The 20086-nt window shown below is 36.5% G+C and overlaps 2 protein-coding genes across 5 annotated transcripts; one reads left to right on the top strand and one right to left on the bottom strand.

Moving 5' to 3' along the window:
- Nucleotides 1-1095: 1095 nt before the first annotated feature.
- On the top strand, nucleotides 1096-19358 carry LOC145574500 (E3 ubiquitin-protein ligase JMJ24-like). Of its 4 annotated transcripts, none has more exons than XR_014098087.1 (16): nucleotides 1096-1395; nucleotides 1945-2443; nucleotides 2834-2976; nucleotides 3063-3162; nucleotides 3303-3435; nucleotides 3534-3588; nucleotides 3795-4485; nucleotides 10955-11284; nucleotides 13186-13566; nucleotides 13647-13719; nucleotides 14777-14862; nucleotides 15042-15161; nucleotides 15271-15341; nucleotides 15535-15640; nucleotides 17889-18061; nucleotides 18765-19358. XR_014098087.1 is itself a non-coding variant. In XM_081632307.1 (15 exons), the coding sequence occupies exons 2-14, from the start codon at nucleotides 2000-2002 to the stop codon at nucleotides 15632-15634; spliced, it is 2727 nt and encodes a 908-aa protein (XP_081488433.1). In that variant the 5' UTR covers nucleotides 1097-1395; nucleotides 1945-1999; the 3' UTR covers nucleotides 15635-15640; nucleotides 18765-19358. The 4 variants fall into 4 exon arrangements, 2 of the variants coding, with proteins under 2 accessions (XP_081488433.1, XP_081488432.1); XR_014098086.1 differs by having other exon boundaries at nucleotides 1097-1395; nucleotides 15535-15656; XM_081632307.1 differs by lacking the exon at nucleotides 17889-18061 and having other exon boundaries at nucleotides 1097-1395.
- Nucleotides 17621-19060, bottom strand: LOC145574501 (psbP domain-containing protein 7, chloroplastic-like). Its single transcript, XM_081632308.1, has 3 exons — nucleotides 18739-19060; nucleotides 18404-18620; nucleotides 17621-18009 (listed from the first exon to the last, which is right to left on the bottom strand). The coding sequence occupies exons 1-3, from the start codon at nucleotides 19058-19060 to the stop codon at nucleotides 17697-17699; spliced, it is 852 nt and encodes a 283-aa protein (XP_081488434.1). The 3' UTR covers nucleotides 17621-17696.
- Nucleotides 19359-20086: the final 728 nt, after the last annotated feature.

Genomic DNA, 20086 nt, shown 5'->3' with positions numbered 1-20086 from the left:
CGTTAAAAAAAAAAAAAAAAAACAAAAAAAAACAAAAAAAACAAATCTATAATCCAAAAAGGGGTTTGGACTTGGCAGACTTAGCTTGTTGCGTTCTAGGAGCCTACCAAGGATGTGGAACAATTGCTCCATGCCATGGGGCTTTTAGTAACTTTCATTAATAAAAAAAACGGAAGTGCAAAAAGAGAGAAAGGGAAAGGGTTAGAAGAGAGAGAAAAAAAAAAAAACAATTAGAATAAAAAAGAGATGGGATTAAAAAGTGATTAAAATAGCTTTACTTATTCATGCACAGTGCTAGGATTTTAAATCCTCGATTGTATTGTTAGTGATTTTATATTTTTAAAATAGTATAACAGTTTTACCTATGTATAGATTTAAAATTCTAACGTTGTTTACAAATGAGATACGCTTAGGGCCTGTTCCAATTTACTGAAAACAAATGAATTGAATTGATTGGGGTTGAACTGAACTGATTGAGGCTAAACTAAACTGAACTGAATTGTTTATAAAAGAAGAAAATTAAAAACTGAATTGAACTGATTGGAGCTGAATTGAATTGAAATTAAGCTAAATAGAACATACCTTTGGAGCCTTAGAGGTGTCAATTCAGGTACATCATTCGGGTTTGGTGACGTTGGGTCGGAGTTATTCAAATTATGTTCAAACGAACTGAAATATGAAACGATTTTTTTTATTATTTTTTCTAATTTAATCGATGCGGATGAGTTGAGTCAGTTTTAACACCTACGTACCCCCATTATTCAAAAAAAAATCATCCATTGCACATGGTTAAAACTTAGAATTATTGCGGTTAATAAACCCTAATAGAAATAATTACCCATAGGGAGTGTTTGTTTAGAGGGATAAAAGAGGGGGAATAGGATAAAAGAGGAGGGATTTAAAAATTCTTTTATTTGTTTAGAGGAATGGGGATTATGAGGGGGGTAAGGATGGTGATAAGAAAGGGAGTTATCCCTCCAAATTAATAATTAAGGGGGGTGATATAAGGGATAGGGATTAAATTTTAAGGAATAAAAGACATTTCTACCCTTAAAGGAAATAAAAAAAAAAAAAAAAAAGAGTGAAAAGGATAGAAGAATAATTGTGTATTTTTATTAGTTATTCTAATTTAATCTCAACCCAATACAAATAATAAAATACAATATTTTATCCTTATATCCCATCTATTAATTCACCTTCTTATCCAACCTTTTTATCCCATCCAATCCCATCCCTCCTGTCAAACGCCCGGTGGAGTCGAGACTCGTACTATTGTACACTCTTCCCATTACTTTCCCCAAATTGAAGAGCAGAGGATCAATATATCAAATTCAGAGGAACGAAATTGGGGGCATATTCAAACTTTTCCAGAAATTGAACTCAATCATTCACTATGTAAGTAATCTTCGTCTTACGTAGTATATTCTTTCATTACTCGACTCTTGCGGATTTTTGTTTTGGTTAATTTTTACATTATTTTGATTAACTATACATTAGTATTCAGCAATTTCATATAAAGTTTCAGAATTTGATCGAATTAATCTTTGTTAATTTATACACTGGCAAAATCAAATTAAATTATAGAAACTTTTCGAACTTATTATGGTTAATTCATACATTAGCAAGCTCAAATACACTTTCAGAATTCTTTCGAATTTATTTTGATTATAATTCATACATTGGCAAGCTCAAACAAACTTTCTTAATTCTTTTTAATTTATTTTTGGTTATTTTGAACATTGGCAAGCTTTAATTAGAAATTCGGAACTAATTTGGAAGTATTTGTATTTTGTTCGGGTTAAATTTATGCATTGTCAAGCTCAAATTAAATTTCAGAATTATTTGGAATTCATTTTAGTTAATTTATGTACTGGCAAGCTCAATTAAATGTTCAAATTTGTTTCGAATCCTTGGATGGTTATGATGTTGGACGGTTTCGTGTAGGTTGTGATAGATATTGTTAGTTAATGGGTTGTTAGAGGATATATGAAGTGTTAGAATGGATGATCAAGTGGGTATTCCTGATGATTTGCGTTGTAAGAGGTCGGATGGTAAACAATGGAGGTGTACAGCAATGTCTATGCCGGATAAAACCGTATGTGAGAAGCACTACATTCAGGCGAAGAAGAGAGCAGCGAATTCTGCGTTACGAGCCAGTTTAAAGAAAGCTAAGAGGAAATCTATGGGTGAAACTGGAAGTCCTATTTATATGGAGAGTAGAAGTGACTATAACAACAAGGATATGTCGCTTCAAGTGCAGGATTTTCCTGTTTCAGGTTTACCAAACAATCCCAAGGATCGGATGCCGCCCAATGGAGAGGATGATATGCAAACAGACTTGGATCATTATGATCAAAGTAGGTCTTACACTCCTTATGGCATAGAATCCTCAAGGAACATGTCACAGAAGAGCATTGATGATGTTGCTATGGTTACTAGTGAGGTAGAATATCTTTTCTTTTTATTCGCGCTAGTAGTCTTGTAGATCTATTGTTTTTTTCCTAAGAAATAATCTATTGGTGGCCTATGTTATTCATACATGGCTATAAGTGCCGGACATGGCTAATTTATGAAATTTTTGCCCATAATGAAGTGTCTAAGTGTCATACCAATATCCGAGTGGCAAGTGCTGAATATTTGACACTTGTGCTTAAGGTGAAGTAAAAGTTGGACTAACATGTATCTGTAAAAATGCCTGTGATTTCTATAAATCATGCTGCAATTTTATCAATCCTGAGAAACTATGCTTGTACTTTTAAGTTTTATTGATTTTCCTGGCCATACATTCACTCATCACTGTGTTTGCAATAATGAATTCCATATTGCTCTCTAGGTTCATTCTGATGCTAGCACAGATTCTACAAATGACACTGGTGGACTTACTTGCCATCAGTGTCGAAGGAGTAACAAAGTTTCAGTTATTTGGTGCCATAAATGTGATAGAAAAGGATACTGTGAAAGCTGCATTAGTACATGGTGAGATTAATGTGTTTACTCTCTTAGATGTTTCAAGTCCTTGATGGTGTTGGTGCATGACTATTGACTAGCCACACTTGTGTTAGGTATGCAAACATTTCTTTGGAAGAGATCCAAAGAGTTTGCCCTGCATGTCGCGGTATGTGCAATTGTAAGGTGTGCTCCAGGGTGGATAACTTGATTAAGGTAAAATGTCAGCTACATAGCATCTATGATATTGCATCATTATATTATAACATTTCTAGTTTATTTGCAAGTAAACTTTGGTTGTTATAACAATTCTAGTTTATCTAATTGCAAAGATTACCTTTTTGCTGTTGTTGCAGGCAAAAATAAGGGATATACCAGTGCTGGACAAGCTACAATACCTCTATTGCTTGCTATCGTCGGTGCTTCCTGTGGTTAAGGAGATCCACCAGCAACAGTGTGCTGAAGTGGAATTAGAGAAGAAGCTACATGGTAAGAAGTTTATTGTTTCATATTTTCGTGCCACACATTTTGTATATTATTGTTGCTGAAGTATATTCTGTTTATTCTTATATGGATGTGCTCTTCAGGAGCCGAAGTGGATCTAGAGAGGACGAAATTGAATGCAGATGAGCAGATGTGCTGGTACTCATGATATCTTATATACTACTTGGTTTGATTTGTGGAAATTGAAGATCTAACAATTTTTTTCAGAAAGTACCTTATATTTGCTGTCCAACCTTTTCTAAGTATGTTGTGGCCTTGTGGGTGTATAATTTCTGTTAATTAGGTGATGCCTATTTTGAAATGGTATGTGGTACATATGAGTAATTGAAAATGTTTTCTGATAGTGATTGCTGCAGAGTTCCAATTGTAGATTATCACCGGCACTGCTCAGTTTGCTCGTATGATCTTTGCCTCAGATGCTGTCAAGATCTTCGTAGTGAAACTCTGGCTGTTGCAAAAGATGATGTAGTGGACAATAATAACTCTGAGAAAAATCAATTGGGAGAAGTTCTGAAAGAGCATCAAGCTTCACCAAACCATAATCTTTTGCTAAGTGTGAAGTTTCCTGGTTGGAGAGCAAGTATAGATGGTAGTGTACCTTGCCTTCCGAGGGAACATGGTGGTTGTGGTTGCTCTTATCTAACTCTTCGGCGAATTTTCAAGATGAATTGGGTTGCTAAACTGGTAAAAAATCTTGAAGAAATGGTTAGTGGTTGCAAGGTTAAAGGCATTAGTAACTGTTCAGATTCTAGAGCACTTAGCTCTAGGTTCCTTGAATGTGCATCACGTAAGGAGAGTGATGTCAATTTCTTATATTGTCCATCTGCTCAAGACATTAAACTTGATGGCGTTGTAAACTTCCGAAAACATTGGGCGAAGGGTGAACCTGTCCTTGTTAAGCAGGTCTGTGATGGTTCATCAAGAACAAGTTGGGACCCTATGGTTATATGGAGGGAAATTTGTGAATCTACTGATGAGAGGATGAATGATGCTAGTAAAATGGTGAAAGCTGTTGATTGTCTAGACTGGTCTGAGGTATGCTTTTCATATTTAACTGGTTTTGGTAAAATATTTGATAGCCATTTGAAACATGACTTCATTTGCAAACTTTCCTCAAATGTTAACCAAATGCAATGCAACATTTGTTAGTTTGACAGGTCAAATTGTTACTTTAGGTAGTGTTATCTTCACCTGAATTTCACTTATCTTATTTTATCTGAATTTGAACCGGTAGTGCTTATCTTATTAGAACTTATCCGACCTGAAATAAGTGAAGATAACGTACAAGTATGGAGCCAACCTATACCATCCGTATTATATTAACTTGTGGTCCTAACTAATATACCGTCCCTATTTAGTTGATACACTTTTCTTATACAGGCGACTTTCTATATTTGACATACTTCTATCTCTTTCTATAATTGAAGTGGATCCACGATTTTTTTTTCTTTTTAATTTCTCTCACATTGCTTTTTACCTGTTATCCACTAATTATAATAAACTAATAGCTAATGTAAAATTATACTCCACTACCCACTAGCTGTAATAGAAAAAATACCCACTACCATTCATCACACAATAATGTGTTTAAAGCTTTGTGCTGGTCAAAGTATGTCAACTATATAGGGATGGAGCACGGAGGTAGTATCATAGCTTATTAGACTTAAGTGAAATTAAGGTTAAATCATATGTTTTTGTTGTGTTTCTGCAATAGCGTGGCTGTATGGAAATATCATAGCCCTATTTGGCAATGAGCTGGTTTGACTAGCTATTGTATTAGTTGTTTGTTTAAAGTGTCCGGTAATAGTTGCTAGCTACTAGATTGTCTAACCAATAAGTACATTGACACAACATATTGCTGGGTAGTACTCCCTTTGTCCCTAAAAGATGTTCCCACTTTTAATGCATGACATACTTGAGCATCAATATCTTGAAGTATTATAAAACATCACTAAATATTAATATTTTGAAACTATACATCGAGACGAATCTAACAAAATTTTACACGGATGAATATGTTTTTCTTATATGTATCAATGAACACCCGAGGTCAAAGTATCCGCCTTTAAATTGAATATTCTAAATGTAAACATCTTTTTAGGGACAAGGGGAGTACTATTACTTTTATCTCTTGTAAAAATTTAAAAGAAGTTGAGATGTTAATTGTCACTATTTTTTAACCGTAAACACAGTTAGCCCATAAGGCCATTAATCACACTAAGAAAGGGGGAAAAATCAACCTTTCATACTCCTAGGTCCTAGCCTAGTATTCCATATCTACATTACCTGCCAGCCCTCCCTTAGTAAACAACTCTTACATAACTGATGAATCTAGTTGCTTCTATTAGCCATTTTTTTTTTATTACCCCTTCTTGATTATAAGAAAAAGATCAATTTATCTTTCTTATCCTATGCTCTATCATCTCAATATTATGTACACCACCGTGTCATCTTTCTTAAAAAAACTCAGTGAAATTCAATTAATCAGATCAAGTACCAATTACCCTCCCGCCTCAATTTATTTTCGGCCAATTACATGGAATTCAACACTATCAAATTTGAGGTATTTGGAGCAATTTTCACTTGTCAAGGACTGATTTTTGCACAGCAAGATTAAGCTAAATTAATGACATGGAATAAGGAAGGCTTGAGTATTTGATTGATTAATCGAATTAACGGTTACAAGGGATAGTCAATGGCTTGAGGCCATTAATCTCAAGGTAGCTTTAGGCTACTACTCTCAAGTGTTTTCTTACTTAATTTCTGGATGCTTCTACTCTCTTACAAACTACCTTATATACTCAAGCTCTTCTCACAATTACAAGCCCTAATATTAATTAAGATTGTCATCTAGTAGAAAGCAAAATAGACATAACAAAAAAGTGTCCTCTTTCCATGGCTAGTGCTCCTTGTCTTCTTTCCCGTTTCGGCTTGCCACCCAAATGCTCTGTTCTTCATGTCTGCTTCCCCTTTCAGCTTTGTATTTGACTTTGGTTGTTCCCTCCTCTTTACCGTTGGAATTGATGTGAAGTCCACTGAGCTTGGGCCTCCTTTGGTAGACCCGAATTGGTGTTTGGGCCTCCCTAGCTGACTGGGCTGGTTGCGTATGTGGATCCATCACATAACTCTTCATATTATTTTTAATTTTATTTTGTGGTTGCTTATTTAGATTTCTTATAATCATGGCTATTCATTTTCTAGAGCACCTTTGTGGATTTTATTACAATGTACATGTTTCTTTTTCCAAGTTTGATTTTTTTATTCTTCAGATCTTATTATAATCTGATGTGTAAAAATGATTTATTGCTGGCTTTTTATGTTGTCCTTTGTTTTCAATTATGGTGTGGTATGATTATGCTGTAGTAGAGAACAATCAATCAATCAATCAATCAATCAAAGCCTTAATCCCAAAAGTGGGGTCGGCTAACATGAACCAAATTTGATTATTCCGTGTAGTCATCAACATAAATCTTTCTCCTCCATCCCTTACGATCCAAAACTTCATCCTCACGTAAATCCATGCACTTCATATCCTTCCTCACTCCTTCCAACCAAGTCATCTTTGGTCTCCCTCTTCCTCGTTTAATCCCTCCATGGTCCCACTCTTCCACTCTTCGCACCGGTGCACCCTCGGGTCTCCGTCTTACATGTCCAAACCAACGCAGACGATTTTCCCTTAATTTATCTACAATGCCCGCCACACCTACTTTCTTGCGAATAACCTCATTTCTGATTCTATCTCTTAAAGTGTTTCCACACATCCACCTTAACATGCGCATTTCCGTAACCTCCATCTTTTTAATATGCTCTTTCTTAGAAGCCCAACATTCTGTACCATAGAGCAACACTGGTCTTATGGCAGTCCTGTAGAATTTTCCCTTCAACTTTAAGGGAATGCTGCGGTCGCATAGCACTCCCGTGGCCGCTCTCCATTTAAGCCACCCTGACTTAATCCTGTGGGTCACGTCTTGATCAATGTCACCATTCTTCTGGATGATCGACCCTAGGTACTTAAAACATTCACTCATGGTCAAATCCTTTCCATCCAAACTCACCACTTCATTGCTTGTCCCCCTCTGAGTGCCAAAACGACATACCAAATATTCAGTCTTACTCCGACTTAGCTTAAACCCTCTAGATTCCAACCTTTGCCTCCATTGCTCCAACTTGACATTAACCCCATCCTTAGTCTCATCCACCAAAACGATATCATCTGCGAACAGCATACACCATGGAACCTCATCTTGAATTGGTCTAGTTAATTCGTCTAGAACCGTTGCAAAAAGAAAAGGGCTTAATGCAGACCCTTGATGCAATCCGATTGTAATAGGGAAATCTTTTGTCAACCCTCCGCATGTCCTCACATTTGTTGACACATCCCGATACATATCCTTAACTAGGTCTACATACCTTCGTGGGATACCTTTCTTCAACATTGCCCACCAAAGTATCTCTCTTGGCACCTTGTCATATGCCTTCTCTAAATCAATAAAGACCATATGAAGATCTTTCTTCTTTACCCTATAAAACTCCATCATTTGTCTTATCAAATGGATTGCCTCCATAGTAGATCTCCCAGGCATAAAACCAAATTGGTTATCTGAAATGCTTGTGCATGCCCTCAACCTTTGTTCAATCACCCTTTCCCACAACTTCATAGTATGGCTCATAAGCTTAATTCCTCGATAGTTAGAACAATCTTGAGCGTCTCCTTTGTTTTTATAAACCGGGACCAAGGTGCTCTTCCTCCAATCTTGTGGGATCCTTGTAGCCGTCCATATCTTGTTGAAAAGGTTTGTTAACCAATCAATACCAATCTTACCCAAACACCTCCACACCTCTATCGGTACCCCATCAGGGCCAACCGCCTTCTTAGGTTTCATCTTCCTCAGTGCAATCTCCACCTCTACTCTCCTAATCCTTCGCACATACTCCATGTTGATTTCTTCATCACTCATAGAGGTATCTCCTATCACAACTCCATTACTTCCATTAAATAATTCATCGAAGTACCCCTTCCACCTGTCCTTGATGCCCTCCTCTTGCACTAGGACCATTTGGTTCTTATCTTTGACACACTTCACCATGCCAATATCCTTCCTTGCCTCTTGTCTTCTCTTTGCCATCTTATAAATGATCCTTTCTCCCTCCTTGGAATCAAGCTTTTCATAAACCTCCTGATATGCCTTTTCTTTTGCTTGGCGAACAGCTGCCTTTGCCTTACTCTTAGCCTCCTTATACGCTGCAAAGGTTTCATCACTCCTACATTTTCCTAAGGCTTGATAGCATTCCCTTTTTTGCTTAATTACTGCTTTCACCTCTTCATTCCACCACGAAGTATCTCTCTGTACCGAAGTTCTTCCCCTTACTTCCCCTAAGACCTCTTTGGCCACTCTTAGGAAACAGTTCTTCATTCGTAACCAGGTCATGTCCGGATCCACCTCTCCATCCCAATCCGCTTCTTCAATTACCTTTTCTGTAAAAACCTTAGCTTTTGCATCCCTTAGGGTCCACCATCTTATCCTTGGTTCTTCTTGTCTAACTTTTTTCTTCGCCTTCTCTTTCAGACGAATAGTCATTACCAATAGCCGGTGTTGGGTGACCACACTCTCCCCTGGGATAACCTTACAGTTTATGCAACTTTGTCTATCTATGCTCCTTGTGAGCAGGAAGTCTATTTGAGTTGCATTTGCTCCATTCCGAAAAGTTATCAAGTGTGAATCCCTCTTCTTAAACCAAGTATTAGCCAAAATTAAATCATATGATTGGGCAAAATCCATAATAGCTTCACCACCGGCGTCCCTCTGCCCATACCCAAAGCCTCCATGGACACTCTCATAGCCATCTCGGCTCGCCCCAACGTGCCCATTTAGATCCCCTCCAATATATAACTTCTCTGAGTGGTGGACACCCTGCACCACCTCGTCTAGGTCCTCCCAAAATTGTCGTTTCTCTTCTGCATCTAAACCCACTTGGGGAGCATAAGCACTGATAACATTCACAATCTCCTTGCCACATAGCAACTTCAGCCTTATCAACCTATCGTTCTTCCGATAGACCTCGATCACCTCTTTTGCCAACCTCTCATCGAGAACCACACCAACTCCGTTCCTAGCTCCACCATTCCTTGTTCTGTGGCTCGTTTCTTGCCCAACATACCATACCTTATACCCCAAAACCAAGCCTCGAGCTCCTTCTCCTGTCCATCTTGTCTCTTGGAGGCACATGATGTTCACGCGTCGTCTTTTCATTACTTCTACCAATTCTGCTGATTTTCCCGTAAGAGACCCCACATTCCAAGAACCAATCCGCAAACTAAATTCTTTTCTCCCACGCTCCCTCCTGATCCCAACTCCAAGTCCTTGATTATTTGACACCACAATTGGGCAATATGGCGCGTCGCTTCTGGGCGACGACCTAGCAACCCTTACATACTTATCACTGCACCCGGGTCTGGGAAGTGCAGCGCGTCGCTCAGTAGGGAACGCCCCAATGGCACGCCCTTGCTCATTTGACACCACACTCGGGCAATGTGGCGCGTCGCTTCTGGGCGACGACCTAGCAACCCTTGCATACTTATCACTACACCCGGGTCTAGGAAGTGCAGCGCGTCGCTGAGTAGGGAACGCCCCCACGAAAATATCTGTTTGGCTCATGTCATGGGATGTGACGAAGTTTTATACTGGCTGTCACTGGCCTACCGTAACCCTCCTCCTTTATCCAGGCTTGGGACTGGCAGCGGGAAACCCACTGGCGGAGTTAAAGGAGGAGAGATAGGCTTTTATTCTTTTCTAGTAGAGAACGACGACCAAATTATGTTGAAGGAGGAGAGATAGGCTTTTCTCTTTGAAATGTTTTTCAAACCTCTCCTGTCAAAATGCTTTCTCTTGAGCTTTTCAAAAATAGCATTTTGAAGAAATCTCTCTGATTTAATAATCTTCCAACCAAACAAAATATTCAGAGGTCTCTCTTGCTCAAACCTCTAATGAGGTTCACACTTCTAAAAGCTCTCAAAAATGTTACCAACCCAAGACAGATATTGATTCTTAGTGCCATATTGCCATGTGAACTTTCAAAGTGATTGACTGATTGAATTTGCCAACTTACAAATATGAATTGAAGGTGCATGGACCAGGTTTGCAACACAAACCTGGTGTTTGAGAATCCTCTGTGCTCAGTGTAAGAATTCCGTTCTTGTGGATTGGTATCTTGTGAGTTGTATCTATTATTGTGGGCTTTGGAGCTGGAAGAGAAAAAGAAGTCCTTTTGCTGTAGAATTTTCCTATTGAGCTGTACTATGCAACAGGGTTGGTCTACTTGGCCATTTTTTCTCTTACGCCTTGCGTATTTTTGGTTTATTTCATAGCTGATCTGCAACATGGTAGTTGCTTCACTTTTCTGTCGTACTTGGTTGAAGATCTATCATTAAAAACTATTTTTTCTAAGTATCAGCATTGTGATTGCTTGGTCGAATCATGACCATACTTGCTTCTCTTGATGACAGGTTGATATAGAACTTGGGCAATTCATGAAAGGATACTCAGAGGGGCTTCTTCGTGAAAATGGTAGTCCACAAATGTTGAAGTTGAAAGACTGGCCATCACCCAGTGCATCTGAAGAGTTCTTTTTGTACCAAAGGCCTGAATTTATAAGCAAAGTGCCATTTCTTGAATTTATCCATTCAAAGTGGGGGCTTTTGAATGTTGCTGCAAAATTACCGCATTATTCCCTGCAAAATGATGTTGGACCTAAGATACTTATCTCGTATGGACTATCTGAAGAGTTAGGTAGAGGTGACTCAGTGACTAATCTTCATTTGAACATGCGTGATATGGTGAGTCTTTCATACTTTATTTCTTTCTGTTTGTTCTCTGAGTTTAAGGATGAGGGGTGATAGTGTATAGTCATAGATCTAAAACTATAAATAGTAACCCAGAAAAATCAGGATTCCTAATATTCTATGGTTCTCTGTAGTTCTAAATTCCTACTATATGGTTTGAACTCATAGAAACTAAATATACCAGAACTCTGAGGACTTGCGAAATATGTACTGCACCCAGTTTTCTCTTAACATCAAGTTAGACACCATAAATAATATCTCTCTTGCAAATAAATTCAAATTTATGTATCTGTTTTCATGGTCATGATGCTCGAAGTACGATCAAGAATACTAGATAGAAAGATTTATCATTTGAGTTGCAGGTTGTTTCTTCCCAATGTCTACTTAGAGACAAAAGGCTTATTTGTCATGCCTTGTAGACAAATGGACTGCCTAAGCCATTATAGATATCCTATAAACCATTCTCTGTTTTTTAATTTTGAATTTTACATTCAGATAAATAATTTATTATTGTTTCAGCAATCTTTTTATATTTTACCATAGAAATTTTCTAATCTATTTTTCATCAATCTGATCTTAGTTTCTAGTAAAGTTGAATAGGCAACAATCTAGAAGGGGTCATAATTGCATTACTGTATAATTTGTCTTATAATAATAAGGGCAATTTTGAACCAGCAGTTGTTACCATTCTTAAAACTGATAAATGCTTGGATATCATTCCTTCTTAAAAAATAAAAATATATTCAAATAAATAACCTGTGAAGTGAGCACTTTATTTTTAAGTCAATATGTTGAACCTTTTGAATTCTTTGAAATAGGAAACTAAAAGGAATTTTACTTTTGTTTCCATTTAGTTATTTCAAATATATATGTAAAACTTTTAACATCCATCAACTAAAAAAGACTATAAATCGGAAATTTGACAAGATATCTTATAAAGTCCATGATGATAAAAAAATAAATAACTATTTTAATAAATTTATTCTGCAGGTCATTCCGAATTATTGCCTCATTATTTGCATAATGGTTTAATTGTCTTGCCTTGTTTCATGGTCACTGCCTCACCAGTGTAAAAGTACGCAAGGGAATAGTTGGGGGTTTGGGGGGGGGGGGGCGGTGGGGATGTTTGGGAGTTGAAATTTATCAGTGGTAATTTGGGACAATAGATCTTTTGAGTAATAGGACTTATTGATTGGATGCTAGGAGAAGTGGATTCTTATGTCAATTTAATTTTTCTGATTTAAGGATTGCTTAATAGAAATCGAGAGAGCGCTATTAATGTTGTAGCAAATTATGGGCTGTGGAAATAAGGAAGCATTCAAATTGATCATACTAGAGTGACTGTCTACATCTCATTAGGATATTTATCTAAAACGGTCTATTAAATTTCTAAAAAGGTCTGTTATCACTGTCTACACCTCATCAGGATATATATCTTTCACGATGTGTCTATTTGACAAGATTGTCACCTAAAGCTACCTCTGGGATTATTTGACAAAATTTATTGTAGCTGCTGCTGCTACACAGCTACACTACCTAACTTACTCTACATTATCCTTCTCTTGAGCTTTCTAACTTGTTTTAAGAAGTCTTAAACTCACGCTTATCATTTAGCAGGCGAGTTGGGTAAGATAAAGAACCTTTTTTGTTTTGGGGGGGGGGGGGGGTGCTTTATTATATTATTGAGTACAACGGCATTATTAAGATCATAAACAAGTTTGATTCCATGGGTCATCAATGATTTTATTTAAACTGATGTAAATCAAGAATAAACAAATAATATTTCATTCAAGAGTATTATTGATTCTGTATTATCTTTTCTCTCTCCTTCAACCTTTTGTGTTTGAGATGTTTCTCACTTTGTTAGTGGCAATGTTTCTTGATTCTTCTTGCAGGTATACCTCTTGGTGCATTCTTGTGAAATGAAAGTTAAAGAAAACAATGCCAAGATACAGAAGGCTTGTGGGGAAACTCAGGTGCAGGATTTTTCTGGATATCCATGCAGGGACTTGAATGAAGAAGTTCCAGTTAGTTTACCCGTTGATGGAGATGATAGGGAAAATGTAAATAAGGGTAAGCTTGACATAAATTTAGATGAGCAAATAGAAGAAACCGAATGCCAAAAATCTGATCTTGGACGTGAGCAAATGGAACAAGGAGTAATTTCCTGTGACAAACATCCAGGGGCCATTTGGGATGTCTTTCGACGGGAGGATGTTCCAAAGCTAACTTTGTATCTTAGATCCCATTGGGAGGAATTCGGAAAGTCCAATACGGTAAACATTGATCTTTTAAGAAATCACTAGCTTTAAATACTTTAATCTGATCCTAATATTCCTAATTTCTGGAATCTTAGGTTACTAGCCCTCTTTATAGTGAAGCAGTGTATCTGAATGATCACCGTAAACAAAAGTTGATCGAGGAACTCGGTAAGTCTGTTTGTCCATTGAGGAATCCTGTAATTGAGGAATTTGTTTCTGACTTCTTTGTATGCCTATAACCTAGGCATAGTTGGGAACTGCCGTCAATGGCATTGTATCTTTGTTGTTTCCCATCCAAAAGGTTGTTATTGTCTCATTGTGGGACTTTATACCTTATGTTTTGGCTTCCACCAGCCTCTTTCTATAGTTAAGTTTCATGCTTTTGAGATATGCATAGGCCTGAGAACATCATTCATAAAGGAAAATGTCTACCCATACTGTAATCACTCATCAGTTATTGTTCTTCATTTGCGTAAAAGTTAGATCCAGTCGGCTCAAGGTGTTGATAGAAAATTTCGATACCCGGTTTGGAGTTCTGGTGTCAGGCTGTCCATCTAACTTCTTTCTGTGATCATGTTCATGTAGTTCTTCCTAGCTTGGCCCTTGATGTATGTGTGATTGTGGCTCCTTTTTTTGTTTCTGCTTAATTATTTTAGTAGACTTGTGATCTCCTTTATTGTGTCTCCTTGTATTCTCCATCATTTTTCTCATAGATTGCTATATTTCTATGAAATCCTAGGGTTCCAATTAATATTCAAGTGACCTATCTATATTTCTACTCTGGTGTAAATCATATGTGGCTGTCTTGAATTGAGTAACTTATGGACAATTTCATGCTCCTACAATAGCCTTCTCTCCTTGCTGCAACCCATAGCAACATTTCTTGTTACTTGTTTTTCTCTGATGCTCTCTAGCTCACTGGTTCATAGGTTTATTTCACGTCTGTTGTTTTTGTCCCTATGCCCTTTTCTCAATTTTTTTTATTTCTCATTCTGTCCATTTGTTATGAGAGAATCTTTACTTATGTGCCTGGTGTAATGGTGGTTTTGTTTTACCACTATGATTGCGCAAAATCCAAATTTGTGTTCTCTAGTCATTATACAACTATACTTGTATCTTTGCAATATTTTGACCATTAAAATAGCATGATATACACAAAATCTCAATAATTTGGTGTGCTAGTTAGGATTACAAATAAATAACATGGTTAATAACATTTTTTTAGGGGTTGAACCATGGTCATTTGAACAACACTTAGGCCAAGCCGTGTTTGTTCCTGCTGGATGTCCATTCCAAGTAAGAAATCTACAGGTGAGTTCATTTGAATACTTTTGTACTAGTGGTAGATACTTTGGTCATGCCAATACCTTATTTCATTCTCTTTCTTGCTGTTTATTTTGGACCTGATAAGTTGCTAGTTTCTACCTTTATCATGCTGGTATTTGCATCAATGTTTATGGTTGATTCTTGTTCATTTGGTGACTTTGCAGTCCACGGTTCAGTTGGGTCTTGATTTTTTGTCACCTGAGAGCTTAGAGCAGGCAGTGAAACTGGCAGAAGAAATTCGCTGTCTTTCAAATGATCATGCAACAAAGCTACAAATGGTAGAGGTAAACCATTCTTGCAGTATTCCTGATGTAGTTGCGGATAAATTTTGCTATTATGTAATTGACAAATAAGCCACTCTATGTCAGTGATCGCATCTTGTTGTGCTCTCAGGTTGGAAAGATATCACTATATGCAGCTAGTTCTGCAATCAAAGAGGTGCAGAAGCTGGTTCTTGACCCAAAGTAAGCGGAATCCTTAAATTTAAATTATATTGTGCTCTATTTTTTAATCTAGAAAGAGATCGCAACTGCGGTGAATTCACATTGATAATCTACAACTCTGAAAGTCTATGCCATGCATGCTTTGTCTGTGTGTAAATCAGAGCATGTGTGTTGTTTACAAATTTGAACATAATATGTTGTTATTTTTCTGCAGGCTTGGCCCAGAGCTTGTGTTTGAGGATCGTAATCTGACTGCAGTTGTTTCAGAGAATCTGGAAAGAATGACGAGACAGAGACAAGCTGTCTGTGCATGAACCAATGTATATTCACATCTTGGTAACTTGTGCTTCATTCTGTTTGTATACATTGCAATTTAATTTTTTTTTGGGTTTTTTTTTTTCCTGGATCAGTATGAACTGGCAGTTTCTTTTAAAGGCTTGAATGGGGAAGAAAAGAAAAGTGTCTATACACAGATAATGGATTTACTGTCCCTGCACAACACAGAGGGTTTATACCTGTGTATAACCTATCCCAAAAAATGAATTTTGGTTATACCTGTTACTCTGTGTTTGGGAAAAATATCTTCCATCCATGGTATCATAGAGCAAAGTTTGACTAATTTTTCCCTCTTTATTATGAGTACACATTAATTTTTAAAGACGAAAACTTTCGTGTACACCCAATTGACATATTTTTTTTGGCACATCGAAGAGTTTTGGGATAGATTTTAGCTAATTTGGGGTAACTTTTAACCTTTTTTGGAATAACTTTAAACGTGACATGATTGTAATGTAAGTAGGCCATTGGATAAGTTTATAAGGTTAATATAATTACTTTAACTCACTTAGATTCGATTTAAAGTCCTGTAAAGTGAGTGACTTTATCAATAAAACATATGTAACTTTTATTTATATTGGGGTAACTTTAACTTATATTGGGGTAACTTTTGATCATTTTTAGGCAACTTTACATCCGATGTACTTAATGTATACTGAATTTTTTAAAAATATTTTATTGGAATTTGGAAATATATCCGACAATAACATGCATAAATTACTTATCATATTTATTCTAGAAAGTAAAGGTCACAGATGGCAAACTTTGGCCAGCAAAATGGTAGGAAAAATAAAATATATGTATAATTTTACTAGATTAACTCAAGTTTAGGACTATTCAACTTATTTTAATACTTGTATAATTTTTCTTCAAATATAATGAGACTTATATGCAGTGTCTAAAATTTCTTATGCATAACCATAATCCTATTAAAAAAAAAAAATGTGTTATGTTATTCACAGTGTTATATTATGTCAAAATAAAGATTAAAAATAGATGCTTTATAAAATATACTTTCTTAGATACACCCAGGCATGTATCCATGGGGCTATAACCTAGTATCCATAACAGAACCCCAAATAAAGTCTGCACATTGTTTTCTTCATATTTTGCTGAAATGCCTTGAGTGTTGAATCCTGGACTATAATGAAGTTGAGCAGTGACCACTGAAGGCTGCTTTGGATGTATAATTGGGGTAGTTCATCATTTTACTATCCAAAATGTAACTGGAATGTACCTAAAATAATCTGAATCGGCATCAAAAGAAAACTGTAAAACCCTTCCTGCTTAATTGCATAAACAAGGGAAGAAACTAAGAAAGTATGGACTCCTGGTGCTGCTCATGCATTTATGTCTGCAAATGCTAAAAATTTAATCTATGTGATTTTAAGCCATAATATTGTTTACAAATTTTTCCGTACAGCATAACTCATGATTTACTGCTTCACAAGTGTATTAATTGACATGGTTTTTTATGGCGGTCTTTAGAAGGATTGCTTACACTGGGACTTTGGGTAAATGAAAACTGTGGAAGCTAATTTGTTAACTTTTTAGCTTTCAACATTTTTTAAAAGGATCAATTCTTGGATGGATCCTCTATTTTAGACATTTAGCAAAATGATATTTTGTATGATTATTGCCCAATTTTTTTAATGTAAGGTATAAAAAAAAAAAATTCACTAGTTTCCTTTTTCCTTCTCATAATTATGACTATTTTGAGAGAACGCTGAACAGCGGCACTGTGGCACAGCTTATCAGAATACAAGCTGAATTTCTTCTGGTTAATTCAAAGCTATCTTTTGAATTAATTCCAGCCTATAATTTTAGGCTCTGTTGCTGGCCTATGTGTGTTGGATACCATATAAAATCCTTAGTAAAGTCTAGTAAAATGATTCTGAATTCTGTACACTCCGTCTTTCATATACTCTGTAGTAATTTTTTGTCTGACTGTGAATGTAGCTAGATTAGTTTCAGAAACCACATGAATTTGTTTCTTGATCTTTGGTTCTTTATTGTACATACACATCTTCCATGCATATGTTATGAAGTTAGACTAAACGAGGCAGCAATTTTGTAGAATTCTTCTTTCACTTTTTGCCATGCTGATTCTGGAGCTTGTGCGTTGAGTGTGTATAGCCTTCCATTTTGGGCACAACATACAGTCACATTATGGCGCTGAAACGAGGAGCTTTCAACCCTAAATTCTAACTCATAATAATTTATATTTTTCAGAGAATCCCCTCTCAGGTTTGATCTCAGCAATGTAGCCTTCACATCTGGACGTCGAGTGGGAGCAGTTATTGTTCTGATAACAGCTTCTCCTACCTCTTTTGGTCCTCCAAAGGCTTCGATCCTGTGAACAAAATATGATTAAAAAGCCAAAATTGTTCCTTATTGGTGTGGAGGTGCTATTGTGCTAATATAATTCACTTTAAATTCTGTTTATTTGACTCTGCAATTTTAAATGTTCCTATTGCAGTAAAGGTTGAACTGTTGATTGTTACAGCTAACATTAGAATAATCAGTGGTAGTTGTTTAAGATAGGTGAAGGATCAAAAAACGTAGTTGTTGATGCGCTAAGATCAGCATGGGTACATGTACAGCTTGTGCCATTGGTTTACAATGTGCTTTAGATGTATTTTGTTTAACTAGTGTGTTTTCTTTATTCTTAGTACTGAATTGCTTGAGTATAAAGTACCCCAGGGGTGGAGGGTTGAGACTAATAGACATGCTTCAAACTTAATTACCTGAAATCTGGAGAGACTGGTGAAACAATGACGCTGACGTTAAGTTCACCAGTCGAGCCAGGAGGACCAAAGGCGACGACTGGTTCATTCACATTCCTTTTGCGACGTTTATCAGAATTTAGTGGAGGGGGATCGAGTGATCTCTCCTGTTCTGCCCGTTCTGCTGCTCGATAGAATAATGTTTGGTCTGCCACCCATGTAGCTGGATAGATGAACTCTGTTTTTGTCCAGAAAAAAAACATTCAACATTCAGTTTGACAACAATTTAAATATATGTTCATATATAGTTGCGTCAAATAATATATAGATTGTATGTATGACATGAACTTGCTAACCAAATCCTTCATCTGGCTGAATGCAGCGACTATATCCTCCTATTGGATAAAGCACATCTAGCTTGAGATTACGCCCAGTATCCGGTGAAAGTCCGAGGAGAAAGCTCGTGATTCCTCCGAAATTAGCACCAATAGCTACAAAAGAGGCTGACCCAAAGCCTATCACGAGCCGCCGTTGGAACGTTGATGCGAGTGGTGCAAATTGCTCGGCAGGTGAATACTGGGTGTCCCTCCCTTTCTTGTCACCGGATGATTGAGTAAGATATATTCGGTTGCGGTTGGACAATGTTGTAAGGTAATGGTAGGGTTGCTGCAATGCCATTCTAACTTATAAGATCTCTATGATTTTGGAATGTGTATTTACTGCTCTGAATTAAATGAGTTCTGATTATGATGCAACAAATCGCATGGAGAAAGTTCCCAGTGTGCCTTGCCTTGTATGAGATAAAACAGATAATGTTAACTACTTTCGGTGGGTCGTTTTTAGTGGCTCTCATTTGTTGTTGTTGTGTACGTTGAAGCTCAACTGAGTGTCGCCCATTCAAATAGTCACGTCATTAATTTTATTGATGCGCTGCTTTTCAAAAGTGGAAAAACTATACATATTTCATTCTTTATTAGTTGACACGTTTCTTTAGCTAAATTTGATAAGGAGTAATGCATATTTGAGAGGAAATATTAAAAACCTAATATTTTTATTAACAAGATTTCATGTGAATATATTTTTCATAAATACGGATAATTTAATTTAGCCAAGTTTGTGTGAAAGTTGAATAGTGGTAAAATCAAATTGTGTCAACTAAAGAAGAATTGATGAAATTTGTAATTTTGTAATTTTAGGTGATGAGAAAGGTGTTACGGAATTTGAAAGAGTGCAAATTTGAACTTACATGTTTGCCTTCCTTTGGGGAAAGGGAAAGAATTAGGCTTCAATTTATGACACGAAGAAATTCCCAAAATAACAATCACTTTATCCCACAAAAAACTTGTGTGGTTGCATGGGCTTGGAAATCTGAAACGTGTTACCAATGTCAAATTACTCGGATATGATTAAAAGATTTGAAAGAGAAAAGTTAAGGTGAATCGGAGATGAGATAATATTATACTACGTAAATGAAATTGCAAAATACTTTAAACTCGTATCATAATTGAAATTCTGATGCATATTATGGTTTAAATGAACACAAAACACAATGCGGTGAACACTTTGTTCATAGATTATGGATATGCTGTTATATTGTGATTTAGTCAAATATTATAAATAGTTTATCAACAAAGTATTGGCTCACTTGGTATAGTTCTTATCTCAAATCATAGAGGTTTAGAGTCCGAATCTTACCAGATAAGG

Source organism: Chenopodium album, chromosome 13, assembly GCF_948465745.1.
Source record: "Chenopodium album chromosome 13, dcCheAlbu1.1, whole genome shotgun sequence".
Classification (NCBI taxonomy): Eukaryota; Viridiplantae; Streptophyta; class Magnoliopsida; order Caryophyllales; family Amaranthaceae; genus Chenopodium; species Chenopodium album.
This window is presented reverse-complemented; position numbering and strand designations above follow the sequence as displayed.